This window comes from Hyposmocoma kahamanoa, unplaced genomic scaffold (assembly GCF_003589595.1).
Source record: "Hyposmocoma kahamanoa isolate Upper Pololo Valley unplaced genomic scaffold, ASM358959v1 87, whole genome shotgun sequence".
Lineage (NCBI taxonomy): Eukaryota > Metazoa > Arthropoda > Insecta > Lepidoptera > Cosmopterigidae > Hyposmocoma > Hyposmocoma kahamanoa.
The window spans coordinates 9,057,515-9,079,645 of NW_020654422.1; the positions used below are offsets into that span (position 1 = coordinate 9,057,515).

Here is a 22,131-nt window from a genome sequence, read left to right on the forward strand (position 1 = left end):
GCCCCCGACATTAGGTATTCAAGACATCGTTTAATCGTCCTGCACCAGCCGGAGTTCCCGAGATCAACGTTTTAAAAGGAATTTAAGGCAATGGAAATCGTCCTACAGATATTGGATGGTAACGAGACGATCTCAAGAGACCGATTTCAGATCCGATGCTCTCATTTGACGTTAGATAGGTATTGAATGCTCCCAACTTCTCGTTTAACCATTACCCTTTTTATCAATGGCACTATACTAACCGCTCGAACTTACTAGGTACTTAAAATGATTAAATAATTGCACATTTTTTGTCTCAAGTTCCTATTTAAGGTGAGGAACGTAAATAATAATAATAAACGATTTATTTCAGGCCATAGCTCATAAGATACTGGTGTTAGTTACAAAAGAAAACCTTAGAACTGTGTTAGTACGATTACATTGAATTATGAAGTATTGATAGAAAATAAAGCAATAAGATTAAATTTAATTTATGGAAAAAATCAAGTAACATAGCGTGGTTTTCTATGATTCATTATTATTATACAATAGAGAATACAAAGTTGTACAATTGTTTCAGCGATTGTCATGTGGGATGCCTATATACACGAGTTGTAGTTTTCGTGTTTTGAAACACTGTATAATATATTTTTATTTTTAAAATTAATAAAAGAACTAGAATATAAACCAAACGGTAAACACCCGTCTAAATTTGTTGCGTAAAACTTTTCCAGCGTTTGCCACCTATCGGTAAGATGAGAAACTACAATGCCACGAAGCAAACGACCATACGTACACACCGCAAGCTTCACAAGGTAATTTGATACAAGTAAGTACGTTCTGTACAAACTAGATGGCAGGACGTGAGTGCTATTAGTGTCGCTATCTATCCAACCATTACGATACTACAATGTAAACTACTTAGTTAAACATTATGTACATAGTTCCAAAACCGCACGTCCTATTTCAAAGAGGGTAGCACTGAATAGATTGATTTTGTTTGCAAAATGCTAAATTCTTGTAATTAAAATGTCTTGTCATTAGATGGAATGCTATTTTTTTAGACGGTAATTGTACCAAAATCGAACATTAAAATGAAACCATAACGTAAATAGTTTACAATACAGAAGGAGTAATCTTGAAACAGGTCCATCGACCCGAACTTACGGCAAACCATTACATTAATTCGCCGCATACTTATTTTTGCATAGATAGTGGGGGAGGGGGGAATAATAGATTTTTAGAAGATAACAAAAGCTCACATTTTATAGTCTTTATCAACCCTTCTTGACGTACTTACATATATCACTCTCTGTTTGAGTGTTTAGCAGTCATCGCTCGTGCTCCAGACGATTTCATATGCAAAACTTCTTGCGCTGACAAATCGCCCTATTATTTAAGATTTGTCGCGAATGATAGGGATTTTTGTCTTATCGGGTTCGTGTGTTAGTTATACGGTTTGCATAACAAGCATTAGGCCGAACAAGTACTGCTTCTTTACCGAGTAGCAGAAGAGCTCCTTGTGACGAGTTCGTCCAGGGAAGTACTACCACTTTACCTATTTCTGCTGCCAACAGTAATGTTAGCATTACTGTGTTCCGGTTTAGAAGGGTAAGGATGCTGGTGAATTACAGGCACATGGGACTTATTAACGTATGTTTTAGAGGAACGGGAGCAATGCCTTTAAGATCTTTGCGATTTAACGCTCAGAGTGGCACTGCAACCATCATGGACGCACGACTGGTTCGTCCCGTCATTTGGTATTCTAAAAAAAATAATAGAAAAAGGGAAATACTATACTTTAGATGATGTAATGAGATCGGAGTAGGAAACCAGTGTGTAGTATAGTGGCTCTACATCAAATGAAAAAGCAGATTTTGATCCTAATTCGGATTCCTCCTAATCAAACTACAACATTTTGCACAGAATTTTCAGAAATCATAATATAAGGTTGTGTTATTCAACTTTCGGTAAAATTATATAGTAGAAAATCACATCCGGTCAAAAACTATACTAATATTCACGACAATAAAACATTTTCTATACATTTTCACCCAGGAAAAAACTATAAATTCCTTATATGAAACATATTATACCGAAATCTATACCATTTTATTTGAATGAACATCTAACTATGTAATGTTAAAATTAATTTTGCGTGGAAATATTTTCAAACGAGTGCAGTGCAATCACACCCACTAGCCTAGCGCTACACAGTCGAATAGATATTATCAATATATCATTTCTAACGAAGATACCTTATACATTTTATTTCATGTACACAAATTGTTGAGGTTCTTTGCTGATTTATTTGCGCACATTGGTAAAGACTTTTATAAAGTTAGTTATTCTCTATTTTAATGGTGTATAAAAGTAAAATAACATATTACCTTATTAGATATTCACAATAAGGTCTGTAATACTCATGATGGACGGACAATTTGAGAAAGGTGGCCGGCAAAGGCTGAATGCGGTGTGGGCGGCACAGGGCCGGGAATGTTGGAGGACTCAGTAGGAAGCTATATCCAGCAATGGAAGCGTATTAGTTGATGACGATTAGATAGATACCATTAGATGAATTAGCACCAAAACACCTAACTACGACTTCCAGAATATTCCTAATGCTTAATTATGCTACATTATCGACTACAATTTCTTTAAACCGTACGCACCGCGCCCAATCGCAACTGACCCGTCACCACGCACATCACGCCGGACTAATGCTTTGATACGGTCCAATTATACGTATGTTACATCTGCCATCCCGTATCTGAGCGGCACATCAAGCCGTGACGCAACCCTCTCTGGGTGCCGGCAAACCGTTAAAATGAGTAATGGGGCGTCTTAGCAGAGGTTGCCAACAAGAACGATTTATGTATAAATACTTTATAAATGCCTGCTACGTATGATATTCGTATGTGCGAATAATAATAATTGTTTGTTATTCTAAAATAATAAAGTCAACGCAATTTAGATCGAACAAATAGTTTCATTTCCTATGTGTAATAATCGCGAAAACCTAAGAGCTCGATGTCATAATGTTTAGTTTAAAGTTTCTTACCAAATGTTGCCGAAAAACATATTTGGTATTTGAAATATTGCTTTTATTGAAGGTCATGATGTTATATTGATTGAACAATACAAAGACAACTTCCTTACCACGTCTGTTGCCACACCGTGGCCACCGCTCATAACAACTGAGCTACAGATAAAACAAAAAACCTTATAAATTTATCTATGTGCTTGTCGCATCTTTGTATTCGACCGGCCGGATCGAAGAAATTTTTCATTCTGTTGTTCGATTTTGTAGCAAAAATAATAGTTGGTATTTGGCTTTAAATTTAGGTCCGTTTAAAATATTAAATGTAGTTCTCATTCACTATATAAAGACATACCTTCGTACTTATATATTATGGAGTATATTCGCAAAAAAATTCGTCATTTGCGTAATTTACAAAATGTACCGAGTATACTAAAATGTTGATGATACCTGTACAACCCACTCAAACTGGACTTATTAACCTCTTTAAATACAATTTGAAAAAAGTCGTGATTATCATTTAATTTCATAGTTGGGAAACGCTTATTGATTCGGAGTGGAAGACGCGTGCACAAGGCACCTGCTTCCGCCGCTCTGATAGGGTTAAATCAATATTTGGACTAACGCATTCAAATCTTTTGTCTTTTTATTATATAGTCGATCGGAAGCGTCCATCACTTTTGGAATATACAAGGTACAAAAAACAGATCGAAAAATATTTCCACTGATGATTGATTTTAAGAATTTGATTCGCATTGATTCTGACATTTATCACGGTAACAATTTTTCAAAATTAGTTTATTTTCGTGTGTGTTCCTGTTATTATTTCATAAGGGAAATCATCAAATGACACGTGGTTGGACCTTTTAGTTACACTGTGTATAGGTACAAATTTGATTTAATTATTTACTATCACAAACTGAGTTAATTCGTCATGGTTTCAATGTAGTTTATCAAAATAAGTTTCATTTTATGTGGTGGTTTTAATAGATTTAAATATAGTCAACTATATTAAGGTAAGTAAGTAAATAAATAAATCCTTTATTTCCTCCACAAATTTGCAATAATTATAAGTGACTTCTTAGTAATTTACATAGGAAAAATTGTAGAGGCTGGAGCCTAAACTAGGATACCCTGTATTTTAGGGCACCAGGGCACCACGTTCAGAAGACCTGATCAATAATTTATAAGTCTGTGGAAAAGAAAGAAAAAATATATGTGCTAACGTGTTTGTGTGTGTGATATGTAGAAAAGTGTGTACGTGTGTGAGTGTGCGACCTGCGTAAGTTTGGACTTGCAAGTGAGCGTGTGTGGGAGTGGATGGCTTGAAAAATGTATGAGTGCTCGAACTTTGATTGCTAAATTAATGCGTATTAAACTGCGAATTAAATATTTAAGAGACTATAAAACATGTTATTGATAGATTAAATCATAGGAGGAAAAGAAAATGACAAAACACACCGAATACAATTTGGCACCAGAGTCAGCTATCAGTTTAAGATGACTACTGGAATCGGATTCGTAAAAACTGTCACCCACTATTCTGCAACCTATTATATTACGCAAACTAAGTAATTGTAACTAGAAGATTCTCAATATCCTCATAATTCAGGTTCAATAGCCAATGAGTTACCAATTTCAAAGTTCTTACAGAAATAACAATAATGACATTAATTACTTTTATTATTTTAGTAGCAGCATTTTAATAGCAAAGTACTGCTTCCTTACCTATTTCTCCCGCCAGGCCGTAATATCAGCATTACTGCGTTCGAGTTTTCAAGGAGAAGGGTGCTGGTAAAATTATAGGCACATGGGACTTGTCAATTTATGTTTCAGGGTGGCGGGCGCAGTGACAGTGCCCTTCAGATCTTTGTAATTTAAAGCTCTAAGTGGCACCGCAACTGTTATGAACAGCCGAGTCGCTTACTACCAGGCCCACGACTTGTTCTTTCCGTCATTTGGTATCTTAAGAAAGAAATTAAATAATTACCTAATAGATTCAGGCGTTACTTTGCAGGAATGCATGTTAATAAAAATGGAAATAAATTATCAACAAATTGTATGCGGAGGGCGGGTGAAATATTTAACACAAGTAACACTTTTTTAGATAACTTACATTGGGTTCGCGGAGTAGCAAATTAATTTATGTCCCTTTTATTAGTAGTGACATTGTGTAAATCTACAGTATCCCACTAGTCTGACTATCGCGAATTCGGACACTGTTGTTAATTTATATTGTATTATACGTATGGCAGTCTGCTCAATTTAATTTACTACGCCCTGTTTTGGTTAGGAAGTTACACGTTATATGTAACTGTGTAAATAAACAAAATAATACACATATGCGTTAAATACATATATTTTCATTCCACAAAATCTTTCATTCCAAAAAAAATACTATATAGCTTCTATATAGTCCCATTGCTGGGCACAGGTCTTACACAGAAAGAGAGGACTTGGGTTTGGAAACTTCACACAAGCCGGCACAAAATGCTTTGCAGATGTGTGCCGGTTTGGTCACATGTTTTCACAACCCTTTGCTTGAGAGGCGGTAAGTCAAACTCTTAGGCTATCACGGTTGCTTTCAGTACTGGCTTTCATTTTTATTACTAAACCAAAGTGCAGCCTCCGCCTAAAAAAATTCCATTAAAAGCCCCAGTAAACGTTGACTATTCACTTTAAACTGTCGTACATTGTGATGTTCCGAATTAAGACCTTAAATTGACAGCGACGTGACCTTAGTGCGGGCACAGAGCCATGTGCGGCCAGTGACGAGATTGATGGATGATGGCTTCATCCGAACCTACGGCCTCCCGGGTAACTTCACATACGGTTGACAGGGAACGTAACGCCTAACGTATTGATACTTGAAATTGCTAAAAGGGTTCTCAGGCTGCGACGCCTATCGTGACGACAGGCGACACTACGACTACTTTGTTTTGTACACGTCTCTTGTCACACGCTTTTCGGATGAATGCGTGACTCCGCGGCCTTACCGTATGAGAACCAACAGTTCATCCAAGGAAGTTCTGCCATCTTATCTATGTCTGCCACCAAGCAGTAATGTGAGAATTACTGCTTACCGGTTTTGAAGGGTAAAGGCGCAGGTGAAATTACAGGCACATGGGACTTGTCAACTTATATCTCAGTGTGACGGGCGCAGAGACGGTGGCCCTCAAGTCTTTAAAACTCTGAGTGTCACTGCAACTGTTATGGACAGGCATGACGCATAGAACCAGGCCCACGACTTGTTTGTCCCGTATCATAAAAAACCACTCAATGTAAGAAATTGTATATTATAACATGTCACGTACGTAAGTATGATTCAGTATTTCGTTACTCTATACGTTCTATTTCGGTACTTGAACGTGTCACATTAAACAAAAAGTAATATTACAGACATAGTTAATAAATAAATTTGACGAACTCGGTGGCCCAATGGCTTATATTGTGGGCGCTGGATGAGGAGATCCCGTGTTCGATTCCCGGCAGCACCGTATTGAGAAATGAACTTTCTAAATTGCCTGGTCTAGATGTTCTGGGAAGTGCCCCAGAGTGAATTCCGTTGTTTTGGTACTTATAGCAAAGGGTCCCTGGTTTAAGACCAGGCGGTCGTCTGGCACATTATAAATTGTTTATCACGTTTTAGTGAAGTAAAAAATTTATTATTTACGTAACCATGTTAGGGTGTTCTGGAATATATTATATTGTTATATATTGTGATATTAATGAAATATAAAGTACCAAAAATTTCAACATGAAACAAAGTTTACAACAGTAGGTACATGCTCAAACTACCTATCACAAGTATCAAAATGTCCCGTTCATCGAAAACACGCGTTTTAGCTCTACCTGTGTCATTCACCGTGTCGTAGCAGGTTGCACAAAAAACATCCTTTCAAATGTAAATCAGCACAAACCGACAAAGCAAATTGTCACAAATAAACACTGATACATTTCGTTTTTTGTGAAAGCGCATAAAAACTTGGTCGCACCGGTAAAGGGTCAGGCCGAGCCAATCAATCTAAGATAAACTTTTTTTTATTGATTTTTTTGGTGCAGTCCTTGTATTGTTAAGTTCATCTTCGATTGTTATCCGTGAGACTTTTGATCAAATACAAATGTTTCCTGCCGTATATAGAGCAGTTTATAAATCTTTGTTAAAATTAATTGACATAACCAATTTCAGTTTATTTACTGATAAATGACATTCTAATACTTTATTTTTATTCTAGCAGCAGTAATAGAAAAACACTTAATTAAAAAGAGTAGAAAAAGACAGTACATTAAGTAGGAATTGTCATGTATAGAAATTTCGTTCTTAAATAAACACTACATGTATTTAAATTAATAATAACAATTTAACAAGCAACATTTATGACATTATAAAACTGTCGAATAGCATTCCTCTAGACTCTTCGCCTGTTTTGATTAATATATGGGTTGTAAAATATCACCCACGAAACTTATTCCTATATTCAACTATACGTAATATTAAATAATGAAAATTTCTAGTTTATAGAGCTCTAATAAAATTACACGGTAGATGGAGCTACCGGCTCACAAATGGTGTAATTGCGCTGGCGCAAATAAATCAGTGTTCCGGAGATATAAAATACGACCGTCCGCACTGTGGTGAATATTGACACGTTGTGTTTCAAAATATTTTATTTAAAAAAGACAATTACAAATAATTCTTTTTATTAAATATTCTATACAATTTGCCATTGAAGTTTGAATCTCAGTCTCAATAAAATATCGTAATTATAAAATCTTTTCGTAAGCTCAATTAGTCCTCCTGTGTATAAGGATTTAAACAATATATTGTAATTTTTTTTTATGATCTATTCAACAATTAACCCGATTTGTGTTTTAGTGTCCTATGTACCGACGGTAGTATTAAATTATCGATAATATAAACGATAAAGAATTAAGGTGCTGCTTATGAATATTAGTAAGTATACTCCATACTCTCTTGTCCTAGATATTTGCAAGCCATACCACAGTGCGGCGGATAATCTTGCAATCCGCTTAGTTCTATTACACGGATCGAATGGAAGCGCATTGAAATCGTCTTGGCAGTTGCTACTGCACTACGCATTACAATGTGCACAATCAAGGAACGTGAATCCAATCTATTACGTGGGTTTTACTAAACAAATTGCAGTACATAACATTAAGATGCAAATTTTATCAAACCGTGGAATCACTTTTGAAATGATAACAATAATGCTTTTGGTAGTAGTAATAAATTAGCATTTATTGTATTAGCGTGAGAGACAGTTTAATAAATAAAATTCTATACGTAAGTCTTAATTAATAAAACGATATAAGATTAAAGCGATTTCTCTACAAATTGCCTGTCCCGTATGTACCGTGTCCCGGTGATCCGTAACTCTCGCTAAAATGCAGGAAAAGTATTTTTAATATACTAAGATATACCTAAGATTAATATCTAAGCATTTCTAATATAAAAGAAAACTAACTAACACAGGAAAACATCTGCTTTGTTGATAGATACGGGGTTATAATTAATGTTAAATAAGTTTTTATCTTAAAACCGAAAGCCTGCAAACGAAAAGTAAAAGTTCGACAAACCTAATGATTAATACCGTATCCTTCTCAATAATTACAGTACAAGTAACCACATTAGAAATCAGAAGCACACCTGTTACACGCGATGAGCCTGACTTTTTGTGGTTGCTCTTTTTCACGAATTTACATACATCCCAACTCTTTGTTAAGCCTAACGAGGGTTATTATTTCAACCACAAAATATCAATGTAAGTGGTTTTGATTGACAAACGTACCCAGCGGTATAATAAGGAATATTTTTTGAGGAGCAAGATGTTTATGCAATTATTTTCACCTCGTTTGTATTTTTAGCATCTAATTTATTCGCAATTACCTAATGTTTTCAATCCTTTTTTAAATTCAAAAAGTTAACCTCGGCGTTATTATTAGCTACTTTACTTTGAAAGAGGTGCATTATACTCATTATACATTGCTCGATCAGAACAGAGCATCTTTTAGTTGAATTATGACCCGTTTGGATGGATACCTGTCAGTGCGTTCCCTTAAAGAAAGCAGAAAGTAATTAACGACTATAGCCAATGGAAGATAGGCGAGGTAAATGATGGCTCTCCTATCGAATTCCTTAGTCATTCTTTATTAAGGTAATGAAAAGGATTTATAACATCTAAAGCGATTTTATGTCAAAGTGCAGTTCATTGCCACCAAACAATGTCTGATAGACAATGTAATTTTATGCTCAAATGAGCCTCACCTGAAGTGGAACTCGTTCGGAAAATTTTGAATGCCAAACTGATGTAGCCCTCTGTCTCGCCCCTTTGTTTTAATTTTGAATGATAGTTAAGGTTTATATAACAACAGGGCCGTAACAACTTTCCACCAACATCATGTTCTAAACAACGTAGGTTTTGTTTTTTTTTATAATGTCAAGTAACTGACGAACAAGTCATGCACCTGATGGTAAGCTACACGCCTGCACATAACAGTTGCAGTGCCACTCAGAGCTTTAAATCGCAAAGATCTGAGAGGTACTGCCACTGCGCCCGTCACCCTGAGATATAGGTTGAGAAGTCCCATGTGCCTGTAATTTTACCAGCATCCTTACCCTTCAAAAACGGAACACAGAAATGCTGACATTACTGCTTGGCTTTAGAAATAGGTAAGGTGGTACTTCCCTGGACGAAATCTTTCACAAGGAATTCTACTGTTACCAAAAGGTAAGGTTGTTTTCAAAAACTACAGAACAGCACTTAACGTGCAAAAGTGTAGCCATAACCAATTAGAAGTTAAATTATATGGAGAAGCTGTCCGATTTGCAAGTTTGTCGAGACACATTCACGCCTCCGCTAATTATTGCGCGTGGAAATTAACTGGTATCGATTCATTAGCACACGATAAAAGGTCCGCCTGATTAACCGACCAACTCGACTCGAAGCGTCACCGTTAAATTGGTCCCAAAAATGTGAATTTTATTTTTGCACGTAAGTATTTTGATATCCAATAACAAAACGTGGAGTAAAAAATTCTTTTCGGTAAAGAAAAATCATGAGTTAAGTGATCAAGGCTAATGAACTTTAAATTGAAGCAAAGAAGTAATTTTATACAATTTTTAAACTGAAACTTCTGTATATTTACCATACGCATCAAAGATCACAAACGGCATACAAACAGTGTATGAAAAGTGTATACAAAAACTCAATAAAGTGTTTATGTTGTCTATAAAAGCCTTCTCATGGCAAGAACTCATATTTTATGTGAAGCCGGTGAACCCAATTACACATGAGTGGTTCGTCATGATCAAGAGATTTTTTGGGGGCAATAAAAACTTAGGACGAGATTTATACCCGGGTTGGGAGGCTATCGTCAGTATTTTAATTTATCTTATTAGTGTTACGGTTCGTTTATAAATTACTAAACAATTGGGAAACCAAAATGTACACTGGGATTGTTTCCGTCATTGTATTGTAGTAATTGTATAAGTAGTTAAAATATTCTTTCCAATTATCAATAACAGAAATATATATGCATAATCAAAATCACCTCTAAGTTCAGCTTTCGTGACTACTGCCATTAAATGTTTGTATTTGTAATTTATTTGCATCATTAATAAATTCGAGATAAAGACGTACAATTTGAAGGAGATATTATTTTAGTAGAGTTCGTGTAAAGCTAATGCCTGTGCCGATGCCGCGAGAATTTAATCGAAGTCTGCGCTTGTCAATCAATAAACCCCAAGCGAGTTGGACCACTTTGTGGCCGCGGCGAGGTTAATGTGGATACGCCATGTGCTTAATCGTGCTCATTTGTCAAACATCAAACATTATAATTTTTGCCACTAAAGGTTGTATCGCCGACGTTTAACATAAAAGAACGCCGCGAATGATCACTCACTGAACTTTCGTGCAAAGATTGTAGCTTTTCAATCTATCTGACGTATTGTAATTACAGGTAAAAAATGTTACACTATGTTGCACATTAAATATCCATTTCCGCTCCATCAATGTGGGTTAAGTAGATAGTGTAAGTAAAATATTGCCGTTATTTCTGAAATATCTTTTCGCCTAAATACGTGATCAATTAATATTATTATTAATTAAGAAACAAAATGTCATGAATTACCAAATCGTGCAAATCAATTCATTCAATGGTAAAGTAGACTTTTAATAGGTAACACGTTTAGCTACGTTTTGGCGGCTTTTTGTGCGGTATTCAAACCGCCGAACAGTCAAGCGGTCCACCTGACGGAAAGGGATAATTCTCGATTTTAACATTTGCGATGCTAATGAGACGAGAGCCTTCTGTGCCTGGGATAGCGTCGGTTATACTTGCTCTTTAATGGAGTGTTAGGATGAAAAACTAGTTACGTCTATGTACTGTGTGGTTAAAACACAGAAAATAACCCTACATTTATATACATTTCGTTAATTTACACAATTCTGGTTAAATATTATATAGAAATTCTAAACTTAATCCTTGCTACGCCAACAGGTTAATCCATACGTCTATTAACGTTGTGTAAATGTTGCCGTGGGCCTGTGATAAAAGTGACCAAGTTAATAATTTATTGGTCATACCAAGCAGAAACTTCGTAAAAATAAACATGAATGGCTGCCTTATTGGGGCTTGATTTAATACGGCCAATAAAACAGTAACTAACCTTATATAAATTACTAAACAAATAAATAATGTCATGGACATCAAACTTTAGTATCTCGATCGCGAGTTGCATCAACACTTTTACATTGTTTACGTCTTTTGTAAGTAAGAAAGAAAGCAAGAGTTTGTTTTGGGCCCTATTTGTAAGCACGTCAATTTTCATTAGTGGTGTACTTCTTAGTAGTACTTCATTTTGGTTTGTGCGATTATATTGGCGTATATTTTCTTGGTTTATGTTCCCAATTACGTGTACAATTCACTTTTTTAACAGGTCAAATACGCTACGCAAAACTATGTCCACCGTTTACCTAGAAGACATCGTGTCGATATCACGATTTTTGGGCATACATATATCTAAAGGGTTACCTATCAGTAGTCCTGTAAGACATTTCCCGAAATAACGTTTTCTCGTATTTTCATAACCTCGAAAGTAATTTTGAGAGGAAAATGTTTTTTTAAACCTAACTTAACCTAACATAACCGAACCTAACCTAATCGTGTCTTTGCGATAAACATCCAATATATCCTGAAAGAACAACGGTTCCGTTATAATTCGGTTTTCAGTGTAATGAAAATTCCAACAAACATTATTTTGGACAAAAAATTCGACTTTGTGATAGGTTACCATCAAAAGATATGTCAAGTTAATTCGTTAGAGAATACTGCGAAGTGATAAACAACGCATGATGTCTTAAAAAGTAAGATAATTACATGTGCCTTAATAATTGCGCATTAAAGGCACTTAGCGCGCTGGCAATAAATTTATCTCGGTTATTGCAGTAATATATCAATTCCTCTATAATGACACTATGGTCAAATAGCACCATATTTATTTAATACCTTAGTTTAATACTCATGTTTGTCATGATACGTGACATAATTAAAAAACAAACTAGAAAAACTTTATAAAACAAAATAAAAAAAATTAGACCGTGTAACGACAGCGGTTTACTTAAAAAAAATACAATGATTATTTGCATACACATGACTGTAGAAATGAATACATACCCGGTATATCATTATCATCAACCCATTTATTCGTCCCATTGCTGGTCACGAGTCTCCTCTCAGCAGAGGGTTTAGGCCATGGTCCGCCACCCAGGCCCAATGCGGGTTGGGGACATCACACGTTTTCTAAAAGATGTGGGCCTTCTTCGACGAGTCGGTTTCACCACGATATTTTCCTTCACCGTAAAGCTCATGTTCAGTTCGCACATAAATTCCGAAAATCTCAGAGGTGCGAGCTCGGATTTAAACACATGACCTCTGATAGAGACGCAGTCAAACCATCAGGCCACCATGGTGATAAATATATATATATATCACAAAACCCGAATTTCATTACTCCGAAAACTGTTCGATTTTTTTTCATTAGTACGATGACAGTTTTGATATAAATTTGCAACACAGAAATGTCTTACAGCAGAAGTATCGTTTGTCCGAAAACCTATTATTAGAATAACTATTATACATACGTATTCTTTGAGCAGAAGTTTGTTTGGATCATTTTTTGAATCATGTTTGTTATATTGTCTGTTTTCCATATAATTTAGATTGCTGAAAATTCATTTCGACAAAATTATTATTCTTAGATAAAATTGTACCGCCATACAATTTTACCGATCCAAAATTCTGGACTGTACTTTGCTGGTGCACAGCAAGTCCACTTACTTAATTTTCGACATACAATTGTGCTATGTTTTTGCTGTCATCTGAAATGTAATTTAAAAACAATGGTGTGGGTTTAGGTTAGGTTAGTATATGAAAAGGCCGCACGAGCGGAACGAGCGTAGCGAGTGTGTCGCGGGAGGGCCGTCGAGTGCCAGAGCTGAATTAGTTTGCATTACCTAGACGGTACGAGTCCCTCCTGCAGGTTTAGGTTAGGTTAGTGTATGAAAAATCCGCGCGAGCCGAGCGAGCGAAGCGAGCGTGTCTCGGCAGCGGCCGGCGAGTGCCAGAGCCGTATTTGTTTGCTTTACCTAACCGGTATGACCCCCTCCTGTAGGTTTCGGTTAGGTTAGTATATGAAAAGGCAGCACGATCCGAACGAGTGAAGCGAGCGACTACAACTCGATCAAATTAACTTGCATCTCGTTTACCATATTTTGTACAGATGCGAGGTGCTTTAATTTGACGAGTTGTTTTGTGCGACACCTTGTAATACTTTTAATGTCTGTAATAAGAAATAATGTAACAAAAATTAATCATGGATATCGTGTTTTTACAAAATAAAAATATTCAATTAGATACATTGGTCAAACGGTTTGTTGGAGAAATAAAAATTGGGAAAAGAATAACTTGTCAATATGTCAAAATAGTGAAACATTAAATGGTGTAATGAAAAAAACCGTAATGTGTTTTCGGACAAATGAAACAAAATCTATTCCATAAAAATTTAAAGGTTTTCGGAGAAACAAAATTCTGTAAATTATATGTCTAGCTTGTGATAGGTAACCTTTATAACTTGATATAATACTGAAAAATTGTTTTATGTTTAATTTTCAACGGTATAATTGGTCTAATATTATAGGACAATTGTTCCATGTGTGCTTTTCTTATTACAAACCCATTTGAAGTAGCAAAGAAAATACGAATACACATCTTCTTTACCAGGAGTCAACAGTTGTTTAACTTAACATGTTTGTATCCTATAGCCGTCCTTCATGACCTTTGCAAGTCACACAAGTACATTTTGTAGTAGCGACATCAAAACGACTACTTACCTACTATTTACATCTTTTATTTTTTCTCCTTGACGTTAACAATTTCATTGCAGCTTCTTTACAGCACACGTATGGGATTTCTAAGGTTTTTCTTTTGAATTTTATATATAAACCCATTTTAATGAAGACCATAAAGCCATCAAGATTTCGTCGTTATTGCCTCGGTCATATTCTCTGAAGATTTATGTAATAAAGCTATAGAGAGGTAATGTCTAATCACATCGTGGTCATTAAATGGAAGTAATAACTCTCTACATAGTAGCGATCATGTATAAAGACTCATAATTCTTTGTTAAGGTCCTTTGTAACTGGTCAAAGAGATTGATGGAGCCTCTCCTTAGGTGGGCTTTCGATTTTCGCTCTGGAAAATAATCAGTTACTTTTGTTCAACTCAGAATGAGTAGGTACTGGTATTGTCATTGATTCGTTGAATATGGTTTCTACTAAGGCTTCTACTATTGCATACATATTGTATACTTTAGTACTAGAAGAACTTTGAGGATTGTAGGCAGGAAATAAGACTCCAGGTTCATATATATTATAAAGTGAGTTACCCGTGTACTTCACTTCTTTCTTTAAACGTTTTTTTAAACAACACTTAACAGCAACACTTCTAGCTGTAGAGCTTCTTGTGAAAGAGCTCGTCCAAGGTAGTACTACCATCTTACTTATTTTTGGCACCAAGCAGTATTGTAAGCATTACTGTGTTCCAACTTTGAAGGGTAATGGTGCTGGTGAAATTACAGGTACATGAGACTTGTCAACTTATGTCTCAGAGTGACGGGTGCAGTGACAATGGGCCTCAGATCTTTGCGACTTAAAGCTATGAGTGGCACTGCAACTGTTATGGACAGGCGTGTCGATTACTATCAGGCACACGACTTGTTTTTCACGTCATTTGGTACGTTAAAAAAACTTGTATAAAAAAATAATTCAATTATTACTTTTATACCCATTTAAAACGCGAGGCAGAATATAAGCAACGCCATTTACTGGTGATAGTACCACACCAAACATGTGTAATAAATTCATACCTTCCACTTATTGCATTGAACCACACCACCACATACACCGAAGTGTAGAAAATGTACGTATCTAAGTAACGTTGCCTATAGACAGAGAGAAAGAACTTTTATTTATTTTAGAAAGGTTTACAGCTATATATATAATACCAAGTGACGGGACCCCAGAAATCTAAATAAATGGCCTATTTGTTTAAATTTCTGTGGACGGGCCGAACAAGTCGTGCGCCTAGTGATAATAGAAATAGAAATAGTTAAAATAATTAAAATCTATCATAAATATAATTATCATAGATATTTACAGTTGCATAATAATATGTACGTTACATATACATTATCAGCCACACACATTTACGTACACATACGTTTATTATATAAAATATAAGAGTTGTTTAGGTATACCTACAAATTATTGCTGTATTAAGTAATTCAAACTTATCGTTCGTCTCTTGGTCACAATGTTTGTCGTATACTTAAAATATATTGTTTTCGGTTAGATCGAACACCACGAATGAGTTCACTAGGTTATTTACTGCAAGGAGTAGAATTGAAGTTAAGGTACGAATCGTGGTCTGCTTTGCAGTGAAACACCTGTAAAAACAAGGTGTTCCATCATCGTTACTGATATCGCCAGTATTTACATCTCAGCTTGCTAATTGTTTCCGACCGAAACAAATAGTTGGGCGTGAAATATACACCCAAATTGTATCTCAAACATAATATGCCAAAACAGACGAGTGTGGAAAATATAACGTTAATAACTAAATTCTTAGCGTATGTTTAGTTTAAAATTCACATTTATTTTAATTATTTTGTAAGTGACAGGATGAACAAGTCCTGCGCTTGGTGGTAAGCGAATCGCCTGTCCATAACAGTTACAGTGCCGCTCAGAGCTTTAAATCGATTTAAAGATCTGAAGGGACTGCCACTGCGGCCGGCAACCTGAGACATAAGTTGATAAGTCCCATGTGCCTGTGAATTCACCACTGCTCTAACCCTTCACAACCAACACGCAGCAGTAATGTTTCATTACTGCCTAGCGGTAAAAATAAGTAAGGTGGCAGTACATCCTGAACGAATTCTTTCACAAGGTGATCAACTGCTTCTAAAATTGTTCTGTACATAGACGTAGCTAATAGCATGGTTTAAATTTCTATTGAATTGATATTCAATTATTTTTTATGTGAAATTACTCCACTAGTTTGTTATAATTAAAGCTAAAAAAAGTCGTTGCAAACCAAATACAAAGATATGACAACAAAGACAGAAATATTATATATATATATATATATATATATATATATATATACAGAAATAGTATAGCGTCTGGCACGGTTTGCTAGAAGACGTCGGTTCGAATCCGGCCGGATCGAAGGAATTTTTTCTAAGTGTTCAATCTTTGTATTAAAAATTATAGCTTGGTTGTCAGAGTAGGAGGCCCTAGGTGCGTTTGACTCCTAGTGAGGACAAAATAATATATTACCGACATGTTGGGGAAAGTTGAGAAAACATTTACTTTAAGAAGATCTAATCCCCAACCGGGCAGACTATTACGTAAAACAATTTCCTTAGAGTCCCATGCATAGTTGTGGAACGTAATTGTGTAGATACTAGTGAGGTATATACTTAGTGTTGATGATATGCAAAAGGAAGTCAATATCTTATTATCGTTGCATGAAAGTGGAACGGATATTTTACTCTTTATATGAAAGAAGTAGTTAATTATACGTAAGAATACCGATAAAAGTAATAACTATTATTATTATTCCTACAATTATTCACAAATAATACTTAGTTAATTTCAGAAGTATAAAAGGGAAATAAAGTACAATGGTAGCAATAACAATGAATTCCTCAGAAAGCAATAGACGTGAGAATGAAGAACCGAAGATGCGATCGTTAATTAGGGACGATAATTTGACGTGTCTTGACAGCTAATATTGTGTTGAAATTGATTTGTGTTCAAAGTTGAATTAATTTTGACAGAGTCAATAAGCCACCGACCACTTTCTCATAGCAGAGAATACACTTAGCTCATGAACCGTAATTATGAGTTTGACTTATAATAGAAAATGTATCATCACCGTTAGTTATTTTAGAGATACAGAAAAAACGGTTACGTGTTTAGTGATCTCAGAGTCTCAATGTAGGGTAAGCACTGATAATGGTTACTACTACAAATTTAATAAATAAACACATGTTTATTATTACGCAAAATAAACAAGAAAGGCTTGAAGATCGACTAATTGGTGGGAAAAACAAATTTTTCTCGTTCTTTCAATTATAATTTTAATATGACCATTGCATCTTTTATGTTATTAGTACGTATTTGACCTCCAACTTACATGATGAAAAGTGACGAAGAGGTCGACGATGGTGCGTGCACACTTAAATAATGCCTATTCACTATCGCCTTGAAAAGACCCAAGTTTTAGCGTTCAGAGATATGTCTGCATGCAAGGTATGACACTCCGAGCCGTTTGCCATATAAATGTGGAAACGTAACGATTCGTGCGAATCTTTGATATATCCACAACATAGGGGTAGAACCACAGACATACATCTAGATAGACACCGCAAGTAAAACGTACTTCGCGTGCCCAAAGTAAGTGAAATTCATTTAGATGCCGCTGCTACAATTCAGAACGCGCTCGACCGTTATTGTGCACACCAGTCGAAAACGCGAAAAATGCAGAATTGTGCCTAAGTTTAAGTAAACTTCTTCTGATTAATAAGATTTTACCATATTTTATCAGCAGTTACATTTTCATTTGTCTTACCATTCATCAATTACCAACAGAAAACCATCCAGTAAAATTTTACTGGATGGTTTTCTTATTAATTAATTAAGGTAGTTCCAAGTTCATATATTGACGTGCGTTTTTTTTATTTAGGTTAATCGATGAGATCTTCTATTACAAAATGATATTATTTATTACGCTCATTTTGTTGGAAGTACAATAAATTTTAATGTTTTAAATCGATTAAAAATTAAAATCTTAATTTTTTTTTTAGGTAATCAACATTTTTTTAAAACAATTAAAATAAAGGACTTAGCTATCTTATTCTAGTATTTTTCTACTATATTAATATTGCGACTACTTGTAATCAACAAATACTTGAACAAAAATTATTATATTTAGAATCGATTAATCGAATGGATTGTTTTGTATGTGTAGTGTATTCCGTTCAATCAATCGATTTAGAGCGAGCGGAAGGAGATTTCCATCATTAAATAGTACTTGTGAAGTCATAGTGGGTACAACAAATGTTGCACGCTTGGTTTTCATACAAATTGCTGTACTTGCGGCGTCTATCTAGATATATATAAATGCCTGTGGGTAGAACACTAGCCTATGTCTAGTCCCCAGATGATGGAAAGGTGAAGGCGGAATTAAATCGTGCAATTCCATCGCACACTCTCCTTGATATATTCTGTAGAATACCGATAAGCAGGCAACTTTACGGCGATATAAACTGCATTAAATTACATAACCTGTTACGACACTGTTTCATAAAATTTATTAAATCTACACCTCTAACATAATAAAGGTAATCAAAATTACTCTAGTTTTACAATAATCACCATAATGGGCCTGCCTATTTAAATTTCTCGTAGTTATTTATGGTTTTTATGTTGAACAATTCATTATTTCAGAAGTGTGCTGTGACTTGCACTTTGTGCACTTCTCAACCGCAGCGATTGCATCCCGCCTGAGGTGTCGAACTGTCGAATAAAAGCTTCTCGTCAAAATGATTGATTAATGACACACCCGGCAAAAACAGACTGACTACCTAATTGAATACTCCTGACCTAACGCCCCAGCTCTACCACTCCACAATACAATAACGCACACCTTCATTGATTTTTTAAATTGTTTCGTAATAACATCTTTTTATACTTTAATTCATATTAGCGTCAATCTGGTTGCATTGAACATGATAATAAAAAATGTCATCACTGTCACTAAATTGTCCAAGTTAATGTCATTCCGTAATGCACGTTAAAGTTATTAGGGAATTTTTTATGTCATTTCAAATATGAATTTTTATCACACATCACTGAATATCAAACTAATAAGAAATATCTTGCTTGATTATGATGCTGCTCACGAAATCTCTCCATATGAATACATGCAGACCTATATTGAAAAATGTTCTCGTCAAACAGGCAACATAAAACTTACTTGGATTGCTGAAACATTCTTGGGTATACAGAAACACAAATCATTTTTAAAAGCAATTTCTGGCCGATTCTCTGAAAAGCTCACCGAAGAAGAGCGAGACTACTTCATGATTATCTTTCACGCTGTAATTTTTCAAGTTGGTCCAAAGGATATGGACCTTTTATTCAAAACTTTGTTTAATGTAAGTAAATCATTGTTGGCTACGTTCACCAAATTTTTAAGTAACAACGAAATACTTACTTATATATCTGATGTTGCTCAAGATAACTATGATACCAAATATGTAACCGAGAAAATTATCAACCCATTGTTTACTTGGCAACCCTACATAAGTGAAATGGCTCACAGTTATGCCAAATATCTTAAAAAAGTTGAAAGGCGTAGAATGAAACCACCTACCATACCAGTACAACCTACTGTCTTGAACAGGAAAAGTAAGAAAGAAACAACTTCCTTACCAGAAATACTTCCAAATGTTCCACCAAACTCTAGAATTCGTATCAAAAACAAAATAATGCTTACTAAAAGCGTAATTGATAGACGATTGCAAACTTTAAAAAATAATAACAAACAAAAAGCTACAAATTTGTTGAATACTGTTAAAAAATCAGATTTTCACTATGCCCAACCAAAATCGGACGATATTTATCAAAAAAATAAATATGAAATAGATCGAATAGATTCTTTGCCAAGGTCAAAGAAAATTATATCAAAAACAAATTTACCTCCCATTCGAGAAAATGTTGCATTAATTCAAAGATGTAATAAGAGAAAACAGCAAATTGAACAAGAAGAAATTGATTGGGTTAATGATTTGCTGTCTTGCTGTAGAAATCAATCGAGGGTTGAGGAGTTAGATGAATTGGAAAGGAGTGAAAAGGAAAAAGAAAGATTATATGATATAGAAAGAAAACATTTATTGGGTCAGATATCTTATGAAGAGGCTATATTAGCTAAAAAGAAAGTTCACGAGCAAAATAAGAAGAAATACGAAGAATATCTTACGGATAAAAAATTGTGGAATGATGCTATCGAGAAATGGAAGATGATACAAGTCCAACATTCCAGAGAACAAGTGGAAAAGTGCTTGATAACGGATCTTAATATTGCAGCGGCAAGAAATGAAATTGCAGAAAGGAAAAAAGAAAATGCTGCAAACATAAAAAAGGAAACTGCAGACTTGCAGGCAGAATACCTAAAATTAAAGCAGGAAGAAATGGAAAAAAAAATTAAAATGATAAAAGAGATTAAAGTGTTATCTTTAATCGCAAAGAAAGCTAAAGCTCCCAAGATTGTTGATTTAACCGAATCGTCCGGATTGGGTCTATTGTGCGAAATGTCCATAGCTGAGCTACAGGAGAGAATAGCAGCAATGAAAATTGGTATAAAAGAGGAATTAGACAGAAAAAAAGCTCTGATAAGGGCCAATAATGACACAGCAAAGAAAGAGTATGACGAAGTTACTCAATCCGTTAAGAAATTTATGTCCGAACGTGAGTGTATTCGAAAACTAAACATTGGTAAAATTAACAATAAACCTAACATCACTCTTGACGCAGTATCTTCTAAAGAAATAGAAGATTTGAAAAAAATGTTAGAGCGGAAGAGAAGTCTGCGTATGAACATGTAGTAGCTTCTTAAATATTGCATGTTTATTGGTATTATAATTATGTTGTGCTTTAGTCGCAATTAAAGTTTTATTAATTTTTTATTATAATTATTTCCTTTATAAATTAATTCATATCAAGTCTCGTATAAACTTCAGATGAGATTTCAACCTGCCCAAAATGCGTTCGTTCAAGTGAATTTCTAGCGAAACTCGTAGAAATCGTTTGGTGAAATTACAGGCACATAGGACTTGCCGACTTATGTCTCAGGGTGACGGGCGCAGTGGCCGTGGCCCTTAGATCTTTGCGATTTAAAGCTCTGAGTGGCACTACAACTGTTATGGATAGGCGTGTAGCTCACCATCAGGTACACGACTTGTTCGTCCCGTCACTTGACATTACAAGAAAAAAAAGAAGCTATTTCGAACGACGAGTATTAAACACTACCCGGTCTACATAGAAATAATTCTAAAAATTGTATGCTCAATATATTAGGAATCAGGCACCTAAATTAAGCATTAGAGTTTATTATAATTATTAATGCAAAGACCGAACACTTCGAAAAAATTCCTTCGATCTGCCAGATTCGAACCACCGTCTTCTAGCAAAGCGTGCCAGATGCTATGCCAACTAAGCAATTTTCCTTCCTTCCTTGACCTCACGAATTTTTCTATGTGAATTTATCATTAGAGTTTATTCAGGGAAGTACTGCCACCACGCGTATTTCTGCCGCCAATTAGTGAGCCAATGTGAGCGGTTTTTAAGTATAAGGGTGCTGGACTTGTCAACTTTGGGTCTGAGGTTGACCGGCGCAGCGGCAGAGCCGCTCAGATTTTTGCTTTTTAAAACTCTGAATGACACTGCAATTTTTAAGGATGGTCGTGT

At 35.2% G+C, this 22,131-nt stretch overlaps 1 protein-coding gene across 1 annotated transcript; it reads left to right on the forward strand.

Annotated features, from left to right (window-relative positions):
- Positions 1-19,452: 19,452 nt before the first annotated feature.
- Positions 19,453-21,269, forward strand: LOC113235347. Its single transcript, XM_026471025.1, has one exon. The coding sequence runs from the start codon at positions 19,494-19,496 to the stop codon at positions 21,267-21,269; it is 1,776 nt and encodes a 591-aa protein (XP_026326810.1). The 5' UTR covers positions 19,453-19,493.
- Positions 21,270-22,131: the final 862 nt, after the last annotated feature.